The sequence below is a fragment of the Onthophagus taurus genome, chromosome 10 (genome assembly GCF_036711975.1).
Source record: "Onthophagus taurus isolate NC chromosome 10, IU_Otau_3.0, whole genome shotgun sequence".
NCBI lineage: Eukaryota > Metazoa > Arthropoda > Insecta > Coleoptera > Scarabaeidae > Onthophagus > Onthophagus taurus.
Window position 1 is genome coordinate 1,716,570 of NC_091975.1, and position 19,146 is coordinate 1,735,715.

Here is a 19,146-nt window from a genome sequence, read left to right on the forward strand (position 1 = left end):
ACAATTATGTTTTATTTATAAACAAAACCGTTTTAATTGTATAAAAATTAAGCTTTAAAATGATTGTGATAGTTCAATTAATAAATTTTAAGAGTTAAAATTGTATTATAACATTGTTGTTTAGGTTGCATACGCTTACTTATTTATTAATGTCTTTAATTTTTTTCTGAAAATTTCTTATTTTATCGCTTTTTTAAACTCGTTTTTGTATTAAATCCATAAAAAGGGTTATAATTTCATTTAAATCCATAATAAAACTTCTATCTCGCTTTTATAACCCCACCAAAAACAATCTCTTTCTCTTTTCTCTTAACCCATCAGAAGCAGTTGGTAAATGTCAACCAATGGCTTCGGTTTTAGCAGCAGTGCGTTTTGGTTCCCCGTCGTGAGCTCAATTATCGACACCGTTTCCGTTCTCAACCTCTTTTAGAGGGGCTACATAAAAAAAAATCTCGAATCTTCTCCATGCGAATTAACGTCTTCTCGCGAACGATTTTTTAAGGTTAAAAAGGGAATGTGCGCGTCCCTTTAGTGCGGATATCGCGAGTTTCCGGTTTGTTATTTCTTATTCTCGAAATTTTAACCAAGATACTTAATTATAAATAATAATAATAATCGTTTTGAAGTGAAAAGAAGAAAATTAATTTATTGCTTAAATCAAAGGTAAGGTGGCTGTGGATTTTTATTTTTGGCTTTTTTATTTTTGTTGGTGTTCATAGATGTCATTGTTTCCGATTAAATTCTTTTTTAATAAAATCGTTTTAGTATAGATTTTGTTGAATAAGCAATTAAAAAATTATAGCACCAAATTAAACGTAATAACCTTGTCTTTTTATATATTTTATACTTGTATATTAATAACTTGAAAATCTAAATAAACATTTTGGTTATCTTTTATGATTCATCTAAAACCAACAAATCATCCATTAAAAACATGTTAAAAGAGGAAACTTGTGTGAATGGGATCCTTTTTTTTGTGGTCGGGTTTTAGTATCACATCCGTTTCCTTTGATAATCAGCTAAATTGTTTGGATGAGCTTTTTTGGGTCTATTTACTTTGTAAAAACTCAATAAAAAGGAGAATTGTGAACCTAAAAATTACAACGATATGAATCTTTCTCTTTATTTTAGGTGAAATTAAATCTAAAAGTTAATATAATTGACTCTAAAATCAATTTATTGATTGAGAATACTAATTACCTTATTGAATAAGAAAAAAAATTTATTGGAAAGCTAGGCAACCAATATTGATTGTTGTTTTGGTTGCATAACTAAAAATTGAAATTTAAAGATTACCTATTTCAATTCTTTGTATTTTAACCCATTGGGTGCCAAATGTTTACAGTTACGAAACTACTATGCATTTGCACTGTTATACATAAAATGCGATATACCTTAATAGTACAGGCATTGGGTAATTTTGCAAAGGCAAAGTTTTGCTTGGGTTTGTGTAAAACTAGAACTAACACTAGACTTCGAACTAGAAGCATTCGGGTTTAGCCACACGTCTCTCAAGACGGCTAAACCCGAATGATTCTAGTTCTAGGTTTTGTGTTAATTCTAGTAATAGTAATAGTGCAATACTAGAACTTACACTAGACCAAGAACTAGAAACATTCAGATTTAGCCGCCCGTCTCTCAAGACGGCTACTTAGAGCTTTTTTACGGAAACTATTTTAAGCATCAAATGGGAAGTACTAATGCTGACGACAATGTATGAGTACATAATGGTTGATACGGCGAAAATTGATAGGACCACGAAACAGAGCAAACCATCTGTATTGTCCATCATAACGAAAACATGGGGCTTGTTAAAAAATCAGACATGATGCTGAGCAAACTAAATAGCATGACAAAAAATGTTAAGTGGTACAAAAAATGGTATTACATTTCTTTGACATTATATAGTTAAATGTCCATGTCCTCTTACGAAAAAAGAAAGAGAATAGAATAGTTTGGTATAATTTAATAAAGAATTATAATAGTTTGATTTAATTTTTCTTTATACAAAAACTTGGCCCAATCAGTGTGTTTAAAGAATTAATACTAAGCATCCAATGGGTTAAGAAATAAATAGGATTGCGTACATGAAAGCTTGTCATTGCAACAAAATCTCGACGATATCGAAACTTATTGTGTTAATAACGGACACCTTTTATTGCTGTCTCTTCTATTCAACAATGACAAAGACATCAACCTGCATAAACGTTGACGTCGCTTCAGTGTCCCAAATAGATAGCACTAAGTAGGTAATAACATTACGAAATAATTGTTTTCCACTCGTGAAGGGATTAACAAAGAAAATTTTTACCTTTCAAGACATTTGTAGGTTTCTCACATGTATTTTGAAGTTCGATTCCTTTTAATATTACATGACCCATTTTATTACATCGATTATTCAAAGTGAATCTTTATTATTATTGATTTCGTTGATTGAGGGCAAGATAAGATTTTACATACAATAAAAGAATTCGAAACATGACTCTTTGTTTATTGAAAATTGATAGCTTTATAGATTCATTAAAACATGATATCACGATAAACATATTAGGTTATGTAAATTTGTTTAAAATAATTAATTAAAACTTCCTTGTTTCTCTTTCAAGAAAAAAAATAGAAAGTTAATTATAAAGTAAACAAAGCCTTTTTATTACTTCACTTCTACTTTTTAATTAAATTCGTTCTTCGTTGCAATTTTTTGTAATTTGAGGTGTAAAATTAATTTTAATCCAGCCATTACCAATCAGAAAGATATTCGATCGTGTAACTAAGCTATTTAATATGAAAGTGGCCTTGAAAGTTTTCCTAATGCAAGGTCGGACCAGTTTCTCTTTCTCGATATGTTAAGAAAGTCTAAAAAAATAAAAACTGGATTGCAAGTTAAGATTGAGAAACGTTATTTCGAGAAAAAAATAAATTTTATGAAATGTCATTTTTTAACATAACCTTACATAACCTCAATTCAAATTAAAATCGGTAAAAATGACGTAGAAGAAAATTAAATGAAATTAAACCCTCCTTTTTAATTAATTTCTTCAAAAAGCATCTTCAAAACATGTAAAATTGATTTAAATCTTCAAAATTTTCAGGTTATCTTTTATACATAAAAATGCATGAACGCCATAATATATATGTTATAAATTGTGATTGATTAATACCAACCTTTAAAAATAAAACAAAATTAAAATCTTAAAATTTATAAAAATTTATTTTAAATCATGTTTAGATTTATTATTACTTTATTTTTAGTTTGATTTAAGACATTAATGTTAAATTGGTTATTTTCTGATAATTCTATCTCTGTATCAACTCTGTTACTCTGTATGGGTGTTTAATGCCATCTAGTGATTAAATGGTAAATTAATATAATTCATCAATAACTTCAAGATCAACAATTTAAAAGAATTCGATTGATAATAATCAATAAATGTGATCGAAATAACACTAATATAATCAATTTTATTTAAAATAAGAATAAATTTTGATGTCAACACAACGTCATCTATCGATTTTAATTGGAAACAAATTAAACTGTCATTTTGACATGAATTGTTATTAATTATTATATTACTCTAAAAATTAGGCAGTATCGCACTTGATATTAATTAGTCACATCACATTATTATTATTATGATCGAAGAAAAAATTAATTTAACGACGCAAGAAAGAATTTTCTTAAAAAGTTTTTTCGACTAGTTATTAACCGGACGCTAATTGGAGGTGGTTTTCAAAAATCTCGAAGGCTATGAGGTCATAAACCTGCTGAACAAGTAGCCAAAGAAGAAGTATATAAGTCTTCTTACGTCTTCTTCGTCTTCCTCTTCTTCCACGAAGTCTACTACGTTCGTTGACTTCGAAAAATTTTAACGCTTCTCGTCGTCTTCTTCTTCTCACGATTGATTTACAACCGTAAACGTTTTATTCAAATTCCATGCGACCTATGACGTTAAAGTTACAAGAATTAACGTTCTTGAACCACTCCTTTTATCCTATTTTTTTTGTTTGATTCAAAGAAGACCTTCTTTTCGAAACTTAAAATACTATTTATTCTGTGTACGTTTTCCACGTGCTTTGGAAGTTTGGTCGGGGTCTTCCCCCCGAGGTCAAGCATAATTGGATAATTTTATTTTGTGTCATGTGTGTTATTCGAATATCGACGTTTTTTAGAGCCTCATTTAAATCGAGCCAAGTTAAAAATGGTACTTAAGTACTTAGCGACGATAATTCAATAATCCTTTTTTTTCATTGCGTATTTCGCTTGCATCATACGTTTATTTTTGTGTTTAGAAACCTTTAATTAAATTCCCAAGGATTTCTTAAACTTGATTATGAATTCTCTATTCATTCAACTAAAATCACTTTGTTTTTTGTTTTTCTATATAATTTTTGATAAAATTGTTACATTAATCTTATGTATTTTTTTAATTTTTTTTCTTCCAGAAGATTAAATACATAAAGAAACCCACTTCAAAATGAAAACCCACGACTATATTCATTTAAAAACATCAGCATCAACATCCACCATATGAGTTTTCGCGTCGATGACTAGCCTCGTTAAAAACTACCTCAAATTAAGACCGCCGGGCAGAAAAAGGAGGCCCCAAAAAGCAACAGAACAAAGTAAATCTGCCGTAGGAACAAACATACCAACTGTATTAATAGTTTTAACAATTTTCGGAATCTAATTTCAAAGAAACAACTGCGATGATGATGATTGTTAATAAACGACTTTTTGTGGCTAAATGCTGCGTCATCCTTCTCGCGGGCTACTTCTTCGTGTACGTAGTGACGTCATCGGGTACTTCCGGAGTAATCAGGACTTTACAACAAAGCGGAAGGAACCTAGCTGCTATTGATCAAACACAAACAATAACTGATGTAAGTTATTGATTATATATAATCATTAGTGTGTTTAGCTTTACATGAAAAGGTGTTTGTTTTTAGATCCCAATATAGGTATTTAAATTTAGGCCTAAAGGTTAAATAAATAATTTATATCCTTTCTGTTATTGACTAATTTGCAGTATTGGGTTGTTGCCAAAATGTTAAAAAGGATGGAAAAATTTGTAGCAATGCGGCAAAATTTACCTTCCAATTCATAATTTATGATTTTAACATTAAAACTTACTTTCTTTCGTTTATTTAATCAAAAAAGAGAAAAAGCAATGTTGGTTGCCTACTTTTTGACATTAATAATAAATCATAAATCTTTTCCTTATTTTAGAGAATCATAACCAAACTAGAAACCCCTCAACAGAAAACACCAACGGAATCTCTACAAACGGGTTCTCCAACACAATCAACTCAACAAATAACCGAACCACAACAAAAAACCTATATAGAAACAACAACAATATCGAAATGGGATGAGGCTGAAATGATATTAAAAAATGGTTTGAAATGTGTTGATCGGCCAAAACGTGTCTCGAGACAACAAAGGGGCGATTATTGGGTTTTGTATAATTACGTACAAGCAGATGAGAGTTATGAGTGTCATACGAGCGTTACATACACGACCCACGCAGATTATTCTTTCTTGGATAATTTGGTTCCGCTGGCGGAACGTTGGTCTGGACCTATTAGTATTGCTTTGCATGCCCCTGGAAGCGATTTTAAGCCAACGTTAGATTCAATTAGATACTTACGAGATTGTACCAAAGATGAAATTAAAAGATACGTCACGTTTCACATTTATTTTAGTACAAAACACATTCCCAGTGAGATCCCAAAGGTTGAGAATTTGTTAACTGAGCCGTTTAATTGTAGCTTACCAGCCCCTTTCTTTAATGTTTCCAACGAACAAATGTATAAGACTCAAAAGAAATTACTTTATCCCGTCAATGTTGGTAGAAATATCGCGAGGGAGAGTGCGGAAACGCATTTCATTCTTGCTTCCGATATTGAATTGTATCCGAGTAAAAATATAATTAAGAGTTTCTTAGAAATGATTGCTTTTGATAAAGATCTATTACAACAGACAAATCTGAAAGTGTTTACACTTCATCTTTTTGAAGTCGGAGCGAATCAAGTTGTTCCAGAGAACAAAACTCAGCTACAAGATATGTTAAAAAATTCGATGGCTTTGCCGTTTCATAAAAAACTTTGTCCGCTGTGTCATAATGTACCAAAATCAAAAGAATGGCAAACAGCTAATGAAACTGATGGATTACATGTATTTCACGTGGGGAAACGTACAGGGAAATTTGTACATTGGGAGCCGATCTTCATTGGAACACATAATGATCCACTTTACGATGAGAGGTTAAGTTGGGAAGGGAAAAGAGATAAAATGACTCAGGTAATTAAACAAAAATGAATAAATGTTATAAAATTCAATACAATTCTTTTTAATCGTAGGGTTATGCATTGTGCGTGTTAAATTATGATTTTATGATATTGGATAATGCGTTTTTGGTTCATCGGCCTGGAATTAAAGTCTACAAAAAGGATTCGAAAAGACTTCTTTTATCGGCGAAGACAAATCAGTTGATCAACAAGATTATTTATCCGGAATTGAAGGTTATTTACGGCGTTCGAAAGGGCTGTGCTGTGTAAATATTCAACAAAATGAGTTTCGATCATTTTTTTTAGGTTATGTTTCTTTTTTTTGTGCCAAGAGTAATTTCTTTCAACGAATTCCTATTTTTTTTTTGGTTTTTGCTCAATTTTTTTTATAATTAATCCCGATTTTTTCTTTAATGTAAATATTTTCTTTTTTATTTATTGAAATATTGTTTAATAAAAATCCTTTCAACAATTTTGAAATAAAGACGAATTTATTAAGCATTTGTAATGGACTTATTGATTAAGACAGACTTGTATATGTATTCCTAGTACTTAAATTAAATAAAGCTGTGTAAATAATTAAAAAAAAAAAATAAAATGAAAAATAACTTGTGTAAACGAAATGTGCTATTCTTGTTCCTTATTATTATATTTTAACTCATTAGATCTTTCAGTTACACGTTTACGTTGTCGTATTGTGAATAATAAGCGATAATAATAATGTAATAATAATATGATAAGATGTTTGTGTATGTAAATTCGATCGATGTGCCTTAAAATGTAAACCGGAGACCGAGACCGTGATGAAAATAACAAAAATAATTTTTTACCATTATAACGAGACTAGTAACTGTGAACAAGTGTATAGTCAACAAGTGTAATAAACAGAAAACCTACAAATATATATTTAAAGTGGTTTTATTTAAAATCGTTTTCAAATTTACCGCCAAAAATTATTTCAAATTTCTCAACAATTTTTTCTTCAAATTTAATTCTTTTTTAAAAAATAAATAAACACATTTTAAAGTAAATCAACAATTATTTTTAATACTAATTAAGATAATTAAAAATCCAAAATTAATAATTTTTAGGTTATTTTTTTTCTCGGTAGATAGCGAAGATGTCAGAAATTTTGAAATACTGCAAAGTGTGTTCAAAAAAGGTTAAAATTTACTTAAAATGTTTCATATGCGATTCAATTTATCATATTGGGTGTTTTAAAAGAAATCCCCACGCTATTATCGATATAAATAATAGATTAATTTGTTGCAAAGAAACAAACATAACCTCAAATACCGATTTAGATGAATTTGAAAATGAAATTACGTTTCAAGAAACGGTACAAAGTAAGTTTATGGGATGATATAAAAAAATTATTGTTTTAATTCGTGTTTTTTTAGGTGATATTTCAAAAGATAAATTAATCCAGAAAAATAAAAAAAAATACAAATGCGTGAAATGCCCATTTACAACAAAATGGAACTGTTCTTTGAAACAGCACGAATTGTTTCATCAAGTTGCGAAAAAATACCAATGTCCAATTTGTTTAAAACAATTTAAGCAACAACCCCACTTGTGTTCTCATATTAAAACTCATTTAGAAAGAGATGAAAATCTAATAAACTAAATTAAAATTAAATTTATTGATAAAATTGTTATCGTTTGTTGTTACTTTGATGAATAAAATTGTTAAAATTGTTTCTGCCTGAAACGTTGTTTTAAAACACAAAAAAGGGGTAAAAGTTTGCAAGTTGGGAAGCTAAGTTCTTTGTTATATTGTGAAATATGTTCCAGATCATCATTCAATAAAAGCTATTGCTTAATCTCAATAATTCTGTAATGACTAGCTTATTTTAAATTGTATCAAAACTTTATTGATAAATTTTATAGCATAATTCTTATCTCTTTTAAAGCAACTTAGGCAACCAAATAATCACTACGGTAACATGGGTTGTAAAAAAATAATTTTATTAATTTCACTTAATCAACATCAAGTTTTCTAAAAGAACCTTCGATTCCAAAAAGATCAGCTGATGTTTTTGGTTTTCCAAGACGTTTAGACTCATCAGTACCGTATTTCTCGTCTTCCTTATACCACTCGGCGTAGCTTTCGACTTTACTTTTCCAATAACCTACAAAAAAACTTATTAACTTCAATACACCTATTATAACTTTTATAACCTACTGATAATATCTTGCAATTTTCCAGCATCTCCTCCATATTCCTCTGGTAAAATCGATTTGGGGAAGAATTCGTACATATCATTAATGTTTTTGGTGTTGTGAATGTGTAACTTAAAAAGATTAATTTAATAATCGTTAAAATTAAACAATTAAAAGTATTACCCTTTTAACGATTTTTTCCTTTAAAAACGGTTTAAACATGTTCATCATTGTTTCAATGAACGAAGGTGGATTGAAATAATGCATCGCTTTTGGGCGATTTGGATAAGCTTCTTGGAATAACATCGAACTCTTTTTCATCATGCTCGGTGTCATTTGTAACATATGTTTCATTTCGATTCCAGTTCCATCTTGCAAAGCAATCACTCCGGCTATAAGGGCGTGATCATCTTCATTTACAATGATGTCCATAATCATGTAGTTCAATTTCATGATATCAGCCATGGTGTAAGCGTTTAAATCCCAACCTTCGGCTCTCATCAACATTCCTTTTGGTGAATCTGCACTAGCTGCATTTAAAGGAAGATATGTTCTAAAAAATTTTTTTTTAAATTAAAATGATTTTACCAATTAATTTTTTTACCCCGCTTTTAAAATTGCTTGCATTTTCGGATCGAAAGGATTCCTGTTTTTAAAAAATTCGGGTAAAAGAGTTCGCATTGTGTAATAAGTTTCAAGTTTTTCTTTGGTTCTTTCCAAACTAAATTTACATCCTCGGAGGAACGTTAAAATAAATTGATCATCTAAAAACAATAAAAATCACCAAAATCATCTTAATTTTTTGTTTTAGTTTACCTGTTCTTGCTTTCAAATGGGGTTGCTTTGAAAGCCAATCTTTGATGGATTTGATATCTTCAGGAATTCTTTTTGGGTCTTCATTTAATTCAGCGATTGCTTTCGCTTGTAATTCCGGAGAAAGTTGTCTTATAGACATGATGCAATATTGGTTGGTAACTAAATGCTAACTAATTGAAAGTGGTTTTGTAGATTTTATCGTTTTATCATGGTGTAGATAACTAAATCTTTTTATTTTGTGCTTTATCGATGGATTTTCAATAAGAGACTTTTTGATAATTTTATTTGATGGATTTATTCTTATCTTTACACTTCAATGATTGTTCCAAAAAATAATGGACTTATAAACTTTTAAAATTAAAAATACTTATTGTTGGGATTTATATTATCATTTAACATAACCTCACTTATCTTTCTTTTATCGAATATCGTTTGCAATTTAGCCTCAAAGAAGGCCATTTTTAGCCAATTGCGGTTCATTTTTCGATTTTTTACCACAAAATGTATTAATGTATGTAATAAATAAAATAAAAATTAAATTTTCGCATTTTTAACCTAACCTATGTTAGAGTTAACATAACCTCACTTATCTTCCTTTTATCGAATATCGTTTGCAATTTAGTCTCGAAGAACATCCTTTTTCGCCAATTGCGGTTCATTTTTCGATTTTTTACCACAAAATGTATTAATGTATGTAATAAATAAAATAGAAAATAAAATTTTCGCATTTTTAACCTAACCTATGTTGGAGTTAACATAACCTCACTTTTTAATTTGAAGGATAAACAACTTTAAAGTTTTAATTAATGTTTATTTTCATTTTAAAATCAATCCACATTGAGTTTTCTAAATGAACCTTCAATTCCAAAGAGTTCTGCTGAAGTTTTCGGTTTTCCAGGACGTTTTGATTCATCACAACCATACTTCTCATCGTCTTTGTACCAATCAGCGTAACTTTCAACTTTGTTCTTCCAATAATCTACAATAAGAATAATTAATAAATTATTATGTAAATGAAGTAATTAAACTCACCAATAATTTCTTGTATTTTGCCAGCATCACCTCCATACTCTTCAGGTAAAATTGATTTTGGAAAAAATTCGTACATATCATTAATGTTTTTCGTATTGTGTATATGCCACTATAAAATTTAAAATTAAGTAAATACAATAATTTTTTTATTTTTCATACCCTTTTCATTAATTTTTCTTTCATAAATGGCTTAAATAAGTTAAAAATGGTTTCGATAAACGATGGGGGATTGAAATAATGCATAGCTTTTGGTCGATTTGGATACGCATCTTGGAACAACATCGCACTTTTCTTCACCAAACTCGGAGTCATTGCCATCATATGTTTCATTTCAATTCCTGTTCCATCTTGTAAAGCTATTATTCCCGCAATTACAGCTTGATCGTCTTCGTTAATTACAATGTCCATAATCATATAGGTTAATTTCATTAAATCCGACATACTCGTTGTACTCATATCCCAATTTTTGAGACTCATTAAAAATCCTTTTGGTGTATCAGGCCCAGAGCTTTTCAACGGCAAATATGTACCAGCTTTCAAAAGTTCCTGCATTTTTGGATCGAAAGGATCACGGTTTTTGAAGTATTCCGGAAGAAGGGAACGCATCGTAAAATAAGTTTCAAGTTTCTCTTTGGTTCTTTCCAAACTAAACTTACATCCTCTTAGGAACGTTAAAATAAATTGGTCGTCTTTGAACAAAACAAATAAGTTAATAATTAAATTTTTTTTTAATAAAAATTAACTAACCCGTTCTCGGTTTTAAATGAGGTTGTTTTAAAAGCCATTCTTTGATGTATTTGATGTCCTCAGGAATTCTTTTTGGATCTTCGTTAAGTTCAGCAATGGCTTTCGCTTGTAATTCCGGAGAAAGCGGTCTTATATCCATATTTCTTTTTATTCGGAAACTCGAAATAAAAGTGAAAGGAAAATTTGATGGTTTTTATCTTTTTATTGAAAAAGATTAATACAAAAAATTTTATCGTTTAATGACTTTATCAAGTAGATTAAATTGCTTTATGGGTTTACAATAAATTTTGTTGTTTCTTTGCAACATCATTGTCATTGAATCTCACCAATTTTTATTTCAAATAATCAAAAATCATTTTATATCCGTTTTATAAATTTAAATCATATATTGAGATATAGTTGCAAAATTGTTCAAAATGGTTGGAAACTTGGCTAAGTTACTTGAATGTTATTTAAAATCATTAAAAACTGGTTGAAATAAGATCTCAGCTTCGCAAAATTGATCAAAATGATGGAAAAATGAATGGTTACTTTTGGAAACTTGTCTAAAAGACTGAAAACTGATTCACTGTTATTCCAAGTTGTTCAAAATCATTGAAAACTAGTTGAAGAATGATTACAGATTTGCTAAAACGAAGAGATCGACAAGAAGAATAAGGATTCGAAATTTTCAAACACATTTTTTGAATAATTCCAATTAAAAATAAAAATGCAACAAAATTAAGATGAAATAATTGACCTAATAAATTGAGGTTGAACCTTTTTGTTTGGGGTTGAAACGCGTGCGCATTTGGGGCGTCCGGCCCTTCCCCTATCGGGTACGGTGGTAGATTTTCAAGCGTCGCGACGTCAGTCGACGCGAAATCCCGCGAAAGACAATGAGGCGTCTTTTTATTCAACAAACGTCGGTTACAAACCGAAACGTATACTCACAAAATGTGAACGGGTTCCGGTAGAAACAAAAAACTTTTACGACCTTCTTCTATAATCTATAATCTTCGCGTAAGAACATCGGGGAAACGTCGCGGTACATCCTGAAAGTGTTTTTTTCAGGCGGAGATCCCCACCTTTTTTTCCCCAGTGAGAGAACGTTACTGAAACGTTAATCAATTAAAACTGTTTTTCTTCTTGAATTTATAATTTTTGTGAGTGGATTTTTTGGTATTAATTTAATTTTTATTGTGGTAGAAATTGTTTTTAATGTTAAAGGGAAGGTTAGAAAAAGTCTTAACAATGGAGATGTGGTATTTCCTCCTGTTTTTATTACATTTGGTCACGCCTGAAGTAATTTACACAAATCAATTTGCCGTTCATGTTCCGAAAGGTGAAGAAGAAGCTAATGAAATCGCAAGAAAATATGGGTTTATTAATACTGGGCAGGTAAATTGATTTTTATTGAAAATTTTTTAAACAAATTACATTTTCCTTTGTATCGGGTTGACGCTTTTAAGAGTTTGAACTCGCTAAATTACCTCAATTGATCGGATTTATCTTATTTTAGATCGGCAGTTTGAAAGGATTTTTTTTATTCGAGCACGAACGTGTTAACAAACGATCAACACAACCCCACGATGGACATCAACGGCTACTTTCAAAAGAAACCGAGGTAAAAATAAAATAATTCTGTTTTATTAGAACGTAATTTAAATCGAAAAGAAAGAGTGATTGAAGCAATTACCAGGATGCCATTCCTTAATGCATAAACAGGATTACTCTTCCGGGGTGGTCCTTTTTCCAGTAATCGCGCAATTAGTTAAACGGTCGGAAAATATACGACGTCCCGCCTAGGTTGTAATGCTTTACGAACCCGGAAAAATAAATTGCACTCTACTTTAAAAGATATAGCACAAAATATGTAATTAAATTTCTTTTTATTATTAGATCAAATGGTTTCAACAACAACACGAAAAGAAACGGTACAAAAGAGATGTGGTCACTTCTGAACGGTCGAGGTCGTCGTCAATGACAACTATTTCACCACCAACTAAATTGGGTCACTCCATCCGAGCTGCTTCTACCATAGATACGTTTCCCGATCCTTTATTTCCGGAACAATGGTACCTGGTGAGAGAAATCGTTTATTTTTCTTTTTAAATATTTTCATCCTTCCTTTTGAAATAATTAATAGAATTCTGGTGCCAAAGACGGTCTCGATATGAACGTGGGAAAGGCTTGGAAGAAAGGATACACCGGAAAAGGGGTTGTCGTTTCTATTCTTGATGATGGCATCCAAACGAATCATCCGGATTTAGCTCAAAATTATGTAATGAGGATTTATTTTTTATTTGATTGATTAATTTTTTTAATTTTTGATTTTAAGGATCCTTTAGCTAGCACGGATATAAATGGAAATGATGATGATCCAACTCCTCAAGATAATGGTGATAACAAACATGGGACAAGATGTGCCGGGGAGGTTGCAGCTGTTGCTTTTAATCAATATTGTGGGATTGGAGTTGCTTATAATGCTAGTATTGGAGGTATATAAAAAATAAGTTTCTTTATTATCTTTTCTTTTACTTATTATTAATTTTCTTGGTGTCCTTTAAGCAATGATTTAAACTTCATCAAATAACCATAAACAAGATGAAAATTGATTAATAACGAATTTTCTTAGTTAAATACAACAGATATATTAAAGGAAAACGTAGGAAAACTTGGAAATATGATAAGTGATAAATGATAAGTTTAATAAATACGTTTATTTCCATTTTAAAAGCTTAGAGTCATATATATTTTGAAGAGAATTTCTAGTAATAAGTTTCTTGTTTATAACTTTTTTTATGGGGAGATGTTTAAATTTTAAATTTGGATCAAATTCTAATTCATTCATTTTGATTCCGGTTTTGTGATACTTTACTAAAATCATCAAGCTCCCAATCCCAAGTCTCATTCTTTTCTGTTTGAAACTCATAACTTTTCTTTTATGTTCATGTTCTTTATAATTCAATAATACTTGTCAATGTAAATTATTTAGGGTTTCTGTTGGTATTATCTAGGACCCTTATAAAATTTATGTTGTTTTCATGATTTTTAGTAACATTGTCAGTAACTAATTAGTTGAGGTTAAAATACTAATAAATTTTTATATAAATACGATTTTGACGAAGTACATATTTGTTATAAAAACGTACTACAAAGTAATTAAATAGAATAAAATACCTTTTCTAGGTAAGTAAATGGCAAATAAACACCCCACAACACTTTTTATGCACCTTTTCTTTTTGAATAACGAAAGCTCAAACGTCAATGTGACATATTTACTTCAAAACATGATAAAACAAAACTCCCTGTTAATTTTGCCAACTTTACAACAATGGGGTCATACACGATTTTTTTTTTATTATATTTTCTGAAAGTTTATATAAAAATATAGTTACCGTTATTTTTTTTTTTTAATATTTTCGAACAAAGTCATTGTTAAAAAAATTATTGAAAATTTATATAACCATTTGCGCTTTTAAAATTCCCGCGTTGATGACGTACGATTCTCATTTTTGCGTCCCCTGCTACCCGCTCAAATGCGAGAAAGAGATGAACGTCATTTAGGTTGTATTGAAAAGAGATAGAGTGTTTGTAGGTTATGTTTATTATGTTTTGTTCATGGATGTAATAGAGACACTCTATTACATCCATGGTTTTATTTTGACACTGTCACACCGCAAGCGCTATCTAACGGACAATTTAACTTGTTTTAGGTAGTGCGGTTCCTACGTCACAGAAAAGCCGCGAAATTATTTCGTTTGAATATTTGCTATTTTTCACTTCAAATTACGCAAAATATAAAATTGATCAAAATATTTCTTTTACTTTGTGTTCATGCATATACTTGCATATATCGTTTGACATAAAAATTTTCTCTAAATTTAATAAGTGTGTATGACCCCATTTGACAGGTATTATAGAAAAAAATGAACTATATAAATAAATTGTTATTTAATATTAATTGAATATATTTAAATCTTCAAGGTGTAAGAATGCTGGATGGTGTAGTTAACGATGCGGTTGAAGCGAAAGCTTTAGGTCTTAATCCGGAACATATCGACATTTACAGCGCATCTTGGGGCCCAGAAGACGATGGAAAGACCGTCGACGGACCCGGTCCTTTAGCAAAACGTGCTTTTATTTATGGCGTAACAAGCGGAAGGAAAGGGAAAGGTTCAATTTTCGTGTGGGCCTCCGGAAACGGAGGTAGACACATCGATTCTTGTAATTGTGACGGTTACACAAATAGTATTTTTACTTTAAGTATATCGAGCGCTACTCAAGAAGGGTAAACTCTAAGTACCTAATCTAAAGTATTATTTTTATAAAATCTTTTTTTTTTAGTTATAAACCTTGGTATTTAGAAGAATGTTCCTCAACATTAGCGACAACTTATAGTTCAGGAACACCTGGTAGAGATAAAAGTATTGTAACCGTTGATATGGATCCTAGGCTAAGACCGGATCATATGTGTACGGAAGATCATACAGGAACATCAGCTTCGGCTCCTTTAGCTGCGGGAATTTGTGCGTTAGCTTTAGAAGCTAACCCAACATTGACTTGGAGAGATATTCAGTATTTAGTTTTGTTAACATCTCGATCTACTCCGTTAGAAAAAGAACCTGGTTGGATAACGAATGGGGTTAAACGAAAAGTGAGTCATAAATTTGGTTATGGTTTAATGGACGCTGGAGCTTTAGTAAACTTAGCTGAAATTTGGACAACAGCTCCTCAACAACATATTTGTAAAAGCCAAGAATTAATTGAAGATAAACCCATTGAATCAACGTTAAAATCAACTTTAACACTTCATATGGATGTTAACGCTTGTAAAGGAACATTAAACGAAGTGAGATATTTAGAACACGTTCAGTGTAAAGTATCTTTAAATTTTTTTCCGAGGGGAAATTTAAAAATTTTATTAACATCCCCAATGGGAACAACGTCAATTTTATTATTTGAAAGACCGAGGGATATCGTATCATCAACCTTCGATGATTGGCCGTTTTTAAGCGTTCATTTTTGGGGTGAACAAGCATTGGGAAGATGGACTTTACAGGTTATTAATTCGGGGAATAAATTAACCGATCGAGCCGGAGTTTTTAAAAAGTGGCAATTGATTTTATACGGAACTCAAATGAATCCGGTTCGAGTTAAAAATAAAAATGTAAATGGAAACGATGAAAGGAATAAAATCCAACCTTACTATGTGAATCGGAATTATTTAAAAGACAATTATTATAATACTAAAGAATTTAGGCAGGATAAATATTTTAATGCAAATGAAAGGGAGAATTCAATTAACGTTATTCATATTAAAAGCAAAAATGGCGAGATTAGAAGTAGTTGCCACGAACAATGTGATGAACAAGGATGTTTTGGACGTGGACCTAATAAATGTATATCATGTAGAAATAAACGAATTAATAAGTATTTAATGTTAATTGTTTATGTGCTTGAATTGATTTAATTTTTTTTAGGACTTGTGTGAGTGTGTGCCCGCCTAGAACATACGCAAACAACGATGGTTTTTGTAATCCGTGTCATGAATCTTGTTTTACATGCACCGGACCAACTCAAGATAGTTGCCAAACTTGTTCACCCGGATATTTATTAGTTATCGATTTAGAAATATGTATCCAACAATGCCCGGATGGTTATTTCGAAGATTTAAACGAAAAAATTTGCATTTCTTGTCAACCTAATTGCGCCAGTTGTGAAGGAAGACCTGATAGTTGCATAAGATGTGATTATAATCTCATTTTATTCGGAAATAAATGCATGGGAAGTTGTCCCGCGAATACCTTTCAAACGGACGATCACAGGTTTTAATCATATCAATTTGATATCAATTTTGATGTAATTTTAAATTTTAAGTTGTGGGTTGTGTCATCAATCTTGCGAGACTTGCCATGGTTTAAATAGTTCCCAATGTATTTCTTGTAACGAGGGGAAATTTTGGCATGACGGGCGTTGCGTTAACGATTGTCCGGCTCATCATTATGGAGATCCTAACCAACGGGAATGTATTGAATGCTCACCTGGGTGTTCGGAATGTAATAAAACAACTTGTTTATCGTGTTTAGAAGATTGGCAAATTAATACAAACGGGAGATGTGTTCCACATGATAGCGACCGATGCGATAGTGGTAAATTATTTGCGTTTATTTAAAAAAATTATTAAAAATGATTTTGTTTAGATCAATACAACGATGGGGGAAGTTGTAAACCCTGCCACTCAACTTGCGAAACTTGCGATGGCCCAACAGCTCACGCTTGTTTATCTTGCTCGCAACCTTTCATTCTCCAAGGTACTAAATGCGTATCAACTTGCGATAGCGGATTTTTCCAGGATAAAATTCTTCGGTGGTGCATTCCGTGTCTTCACACTTGTTCGGAGTGCGAATCAAAATCGAATTGTACTTTATGCACAACCGGGTTACAAGTAACACAATAATTAATTAATTATTTATAATTAAACGATTTAATTCGTAGCTTCAAAATGGGGAGTGTTTATCGACTTGTTCAAGGGGTTACTACGAAGAAAAAGGAGTTTGCGAAAGATGTTACATGAGTTGTGACACATGTTTAGGCCGGGATTATAATCAATGTATCACATGTCCATATGGTTGGCAGCTTATATCCGGTGAATGTCGCCCGGATTGTTTGGAAGGATATTATAAAACGGAATATGGGTGCCAAAAATGTCATGTCGCTTGTTCTAATTGTCCCGGTTAACAATTCAAAAATCTATATCTTTTAATTTTAATTAAACAATTTTTTTGTTGCTTTTAGGTTGCGAAACTCAAACCGATAAAAGAAAAATTAACCTGGAAACTTATGTAGTATCCGCTCAAGATGTTTCCGCTTTGGAACTTGTAAATCCATTCGGATTCGTTACGGGATTAGCAGCAATCGCGTGTTTATGTATCATAATTTTATTTATGATTATCTTTTTAGTTTTACAGGTATGTATACTTTTTCTTTGAATTAATAATTTTAACTCTATTTTGCAAACAGAGAAATAGTGCGCAATCAAGAAGAAAAGGTTATAGTCGAGTTTCGATTAAAAAACCAAAAATAACTTGCAACTACCACGTCGTCGCTGTGGCCGATGCGGATTCAACCGATTCCGATGACACTTGTGAAGAACACAATTTAATTACTCAGCCGAAAATAAAAAGAACGACTTGTTAAAAAAATTAATTTAATTAATTAGACGTTAACCGTCCTAAAATGTAGCAAAAAAAGTTTTAGTCTGAACAAAATTTTAAATAAAATACGGGTTTTGTTAATTAATTAAAACGATTAAAACTTCAAAGTGCGCTTCGAGGTCAATATTTTGATGATTTTGGGAAATATTAATAAAAATTTTTAAAAGGAACCAAAAAAATATTACAATTTTGTTGATGAATTTAAATAAATTCGATTTATAATAGTTACAGCCGTAATTATAACAAGGAATTGCTATAAATAATTTTAAAAGTTTATAGTTATGGCTGTATTTATTTATGGTTGTTAATAAAAAAAAATAAAATCATATATGTATAATAGTTTATCTATATACACACGAACAATACGATTAAATAAATTAAAGGCGAATTATTAATAAAAAATTAACGCAAAATAAGAAAATTTAAAACAATTATTAAAAATTAACGTACATAAACATAATAAATATATATTACATAATATGAGAATTTATACACAATTACGTCAAATTTATAAAATTATGGTAAAATAATAAAAAAAAATATGTGTGATGTTATTCCGATCGGATAATTAATTATTAAAAATTATTATTGTACATGTTGTTGTACATGATAGCTACATGTGGTAAGTGTAAAATTTTAATGTGATATGACGAAATATAATTTTTCATACAATAAATTAGTTTAAATTACTTAAATTAAATTAACAAAATAAATTCTTGTTTAATTTTTTAAATTAATTACCGCCATCTATTATTGGATCAATATTTCAATTAAAGAATTCTTATTTAAAAATCCTTATAACTTTGTTTATTCATAATAATAATAAGAAAATTTATTTAATTATTATTTAATTCTTAATTAAAATAATTATTGATTAAAATAAACAAAAATTAATTAAATTTAT

General features: G+C 30.3%; 4 protein-coding genes and 1 long non-coding RNA gene across 7 annotated transcripts; 3 read left to right on the forward strand and 2 right to left on the reverse strand.

The window, feature by feature from the left end:
* The first annotated feature begins 330 nt into the window (after positions 1-330).
* Positions 331-7,189, forward strand: LOC111428284 (beta-1,4-glucuronyltransferase 1-like). Its single transcript, XM_023063743.2, has 4 exons — positions 331-663; positions 4,441-4,878; positions 5,225-6,298; positions 6,358-7,189. Exons 2-4 carry the CDS (start codon positions 4,705-4,707, stop codon positions 6,553-6,555), a joined length of 1,446 nt encoding a protein of 481 aa, XP_022919511.1. The 5' UTR covers positions 331-663; positions 4,441-4,704; the 3' UTR covers positions 6,556-7,189.
* Positions 7,190-7,388: 199 nt separating this feature from the next.
* On the forward strand, positions 7,389-7,997 carry LOC139431443 (uncharacterized). Its single transcript, XR_011641559.1, has 2 exons — positions 7,389-7,631; positions 7,686-7,997. It is a non-coding gene; the product is annotated as an uncharacterized lncRNA (long non-coding RNA).
* A 237-nt stretch (positions 7,998-8,234) lies between these two features.
* Positions 8,235-9,984, reverse strand: LOC111428554 (retinol-binding protein pinta-like). The gene is made up of 5 exons (XM_023064124.2): positions 9,265-9,984; positions 9,053-9,212; positions 8,632-9,001; positions 8,471-8,579; positions 8,235-8,417 (listed from the first exon to the last, which is right to left on the reverse strand). The coding sequence occupies exons 1-5, from the start codon at positions 9,401-9,403 to the stop codon at positions 8,266-8,268; spliced, it is 930 nt and encodes a 309-aa protein (XP_022919892.2). The 5' UTR covers positions 9,404-9,984; the 3' UTR covers positions 8,235-8,265.
* Positions 9,985-10,054: 70 nt separating this feature from the next.
* Positions 10,055-14,356, reverse strand: LOC111428322 (retinol-binding protein pinta-like). 2 transcript variants are annotated; one of them, XM_023063799.2, is made up of 5 exons: positions 14,206-14,356; positions 11,044-11,201; positions 10,456-10,985; positions 10,297-10,405; positions 10,055-10,243 (listed from the first exon to the last, which is right to left on the reverse strand). In XM_023063799.2, the coding sequence occupies exons 2-5, from the start codon at positions 11,180-11,182 to the stop codon at positions 10,092-10,094; spliced, it is 930 nt and encodes a 309-aa protein (XP_022919567.2). In that variant the 5' UTR covers positions 11,183-11,201; positions 14,206-14,356; the 3' UTR covers positions 10,055-10,091. The 2 variants fall into 2 exon arrangements, with proteins under 2 accessions (XP_022919567.2, XP_022919566.2); XM_023063798.2 differs by lacking the exon at positions 14,206-14,356 and adding an exon at positions 12,722-12,958.
* On the forward strand, positions 11,887-18,918 carry LOC111428320 (furin-like protease 2). 2 transcript variants are annotated; one of them, XM_023063796.2, is made up of 14 exons: positions 11,887-12,188; positions 12,232-12,423; positions 12,545-12,649; positions 12,925-13,107; positions 13,172-13,306; positions 13,364-13,523; positions 15,013-15,316; positions 15,373-16,458; positions 16,509-16,853; positions 16,906-17,177; positions 17,229-17,473; positions 17,524-17,761; positions 17,824-17,996; positions 18,049-18,918. In XM_023063796.2, the coding sequence occupies exons 2-14, from the start codon at positions 12,244-12,246 to the stop codon at positions 18,223-18,225; spliced, it is 3,603 nt and encodes a 1,200-aa protein (XP_022919564.2). In that variant the 5' UTR covers positions 11,887-12,188; positions 12,232-12,243; the 3' UTR covers positions 18,226-18,918. The 2 variants fall into 2 exon arrangements, with proteins under 2 accessions (XP_022919564.2, XP_022919565.2); XM_023063797.2 differs by having other exon boundaries at positions 12,253-12,423.
* Positions 18,919-19,146: the final 228 nt, after the last annotated feature.

Excerpts from the sequence above, each read along its gene's own strand:
- LOC111428284 (XM_023063743.2), top strand. The coding sequence starts at position 4,705 with ATGATGATGATTGTTAATAAACGACTTTTTGTGGCTAAATGCTGCGTC. Across the intron at positions 4,879-5,224 it reads AAACACAAACAATAACTGAT|AGAATCATAACCAAACTAGA; the intron begins GTAAGTTATTGA and ends TCCTTATTTTAG. Across the intron at positions 6,299-6,357 it reads AAAGAGATAAAATGACTCAG|GGTTATGCATTGTGCGTGTT; the intron begins GTAATTAAACAA and ends TTTTAATCGTAG.
- LOC111428554 (XM_023064124.2), bottom strand. The coding sequence starts at position 9,403 with ATGTCTATAAGACAACTTTCTCCGGAATTACAAGCGAAAGCAATCGCT. Across the intron at positions 9,002-9,052 it reads CAAGCAATTTTAAAAGCGGG|AACATATCTTCCTTTAAATG; the intron begins GTAAAAAAATTA and ends AAAATTTTTTAG. Across the intron at positions 8,580-8,631 it reads AGGAAAAAATCGTTAAAAGG|TTACACATTCACAACACCAA; the intron begins GTAATACTTTTA and ends AATCTTTTTAAG.
- LOC111428320 (XM_023063796.2), top strand. The coding sequence starts at position 12,244 with ATGTTAAAGGGAAGGTTAGAAAAAGTCTTAACAATGGAGATGTGGTAT. Across the intron at positions 13,524-15,012 it reads TTATAATGCTAGTATTGGAG|GTGTAAGAATGCTGGATGGT; the intron begins GTATATAAAAAA and ends TAAATCTTCAAG. Across the intron at positions 17,997-18,048 it reads TTATCTTTTTAGTTTTACAG|AGAAATAGTGCGCAATCAAG; the intron begins GTATGTATACTT and ends TTTTGCAAACAG.
- LOC111428322 (XM_023063798.2), bottom strand. Across the intron at positions 10,406-10,455 it reads AAGAAAAATTAATGAAAAGG|TGGCATATACACAATACGAA; the intron begins GTATGAAAAATA and ends TAAATTTTATAG. Across the intron at positions 10,244-10,296 it reads CAAAATACAAGAAATTATTG|ATTATTGGAAGAACAAAGTT; the intron begins GTGAGTTTAATT and ends TTCTTATTGTAG.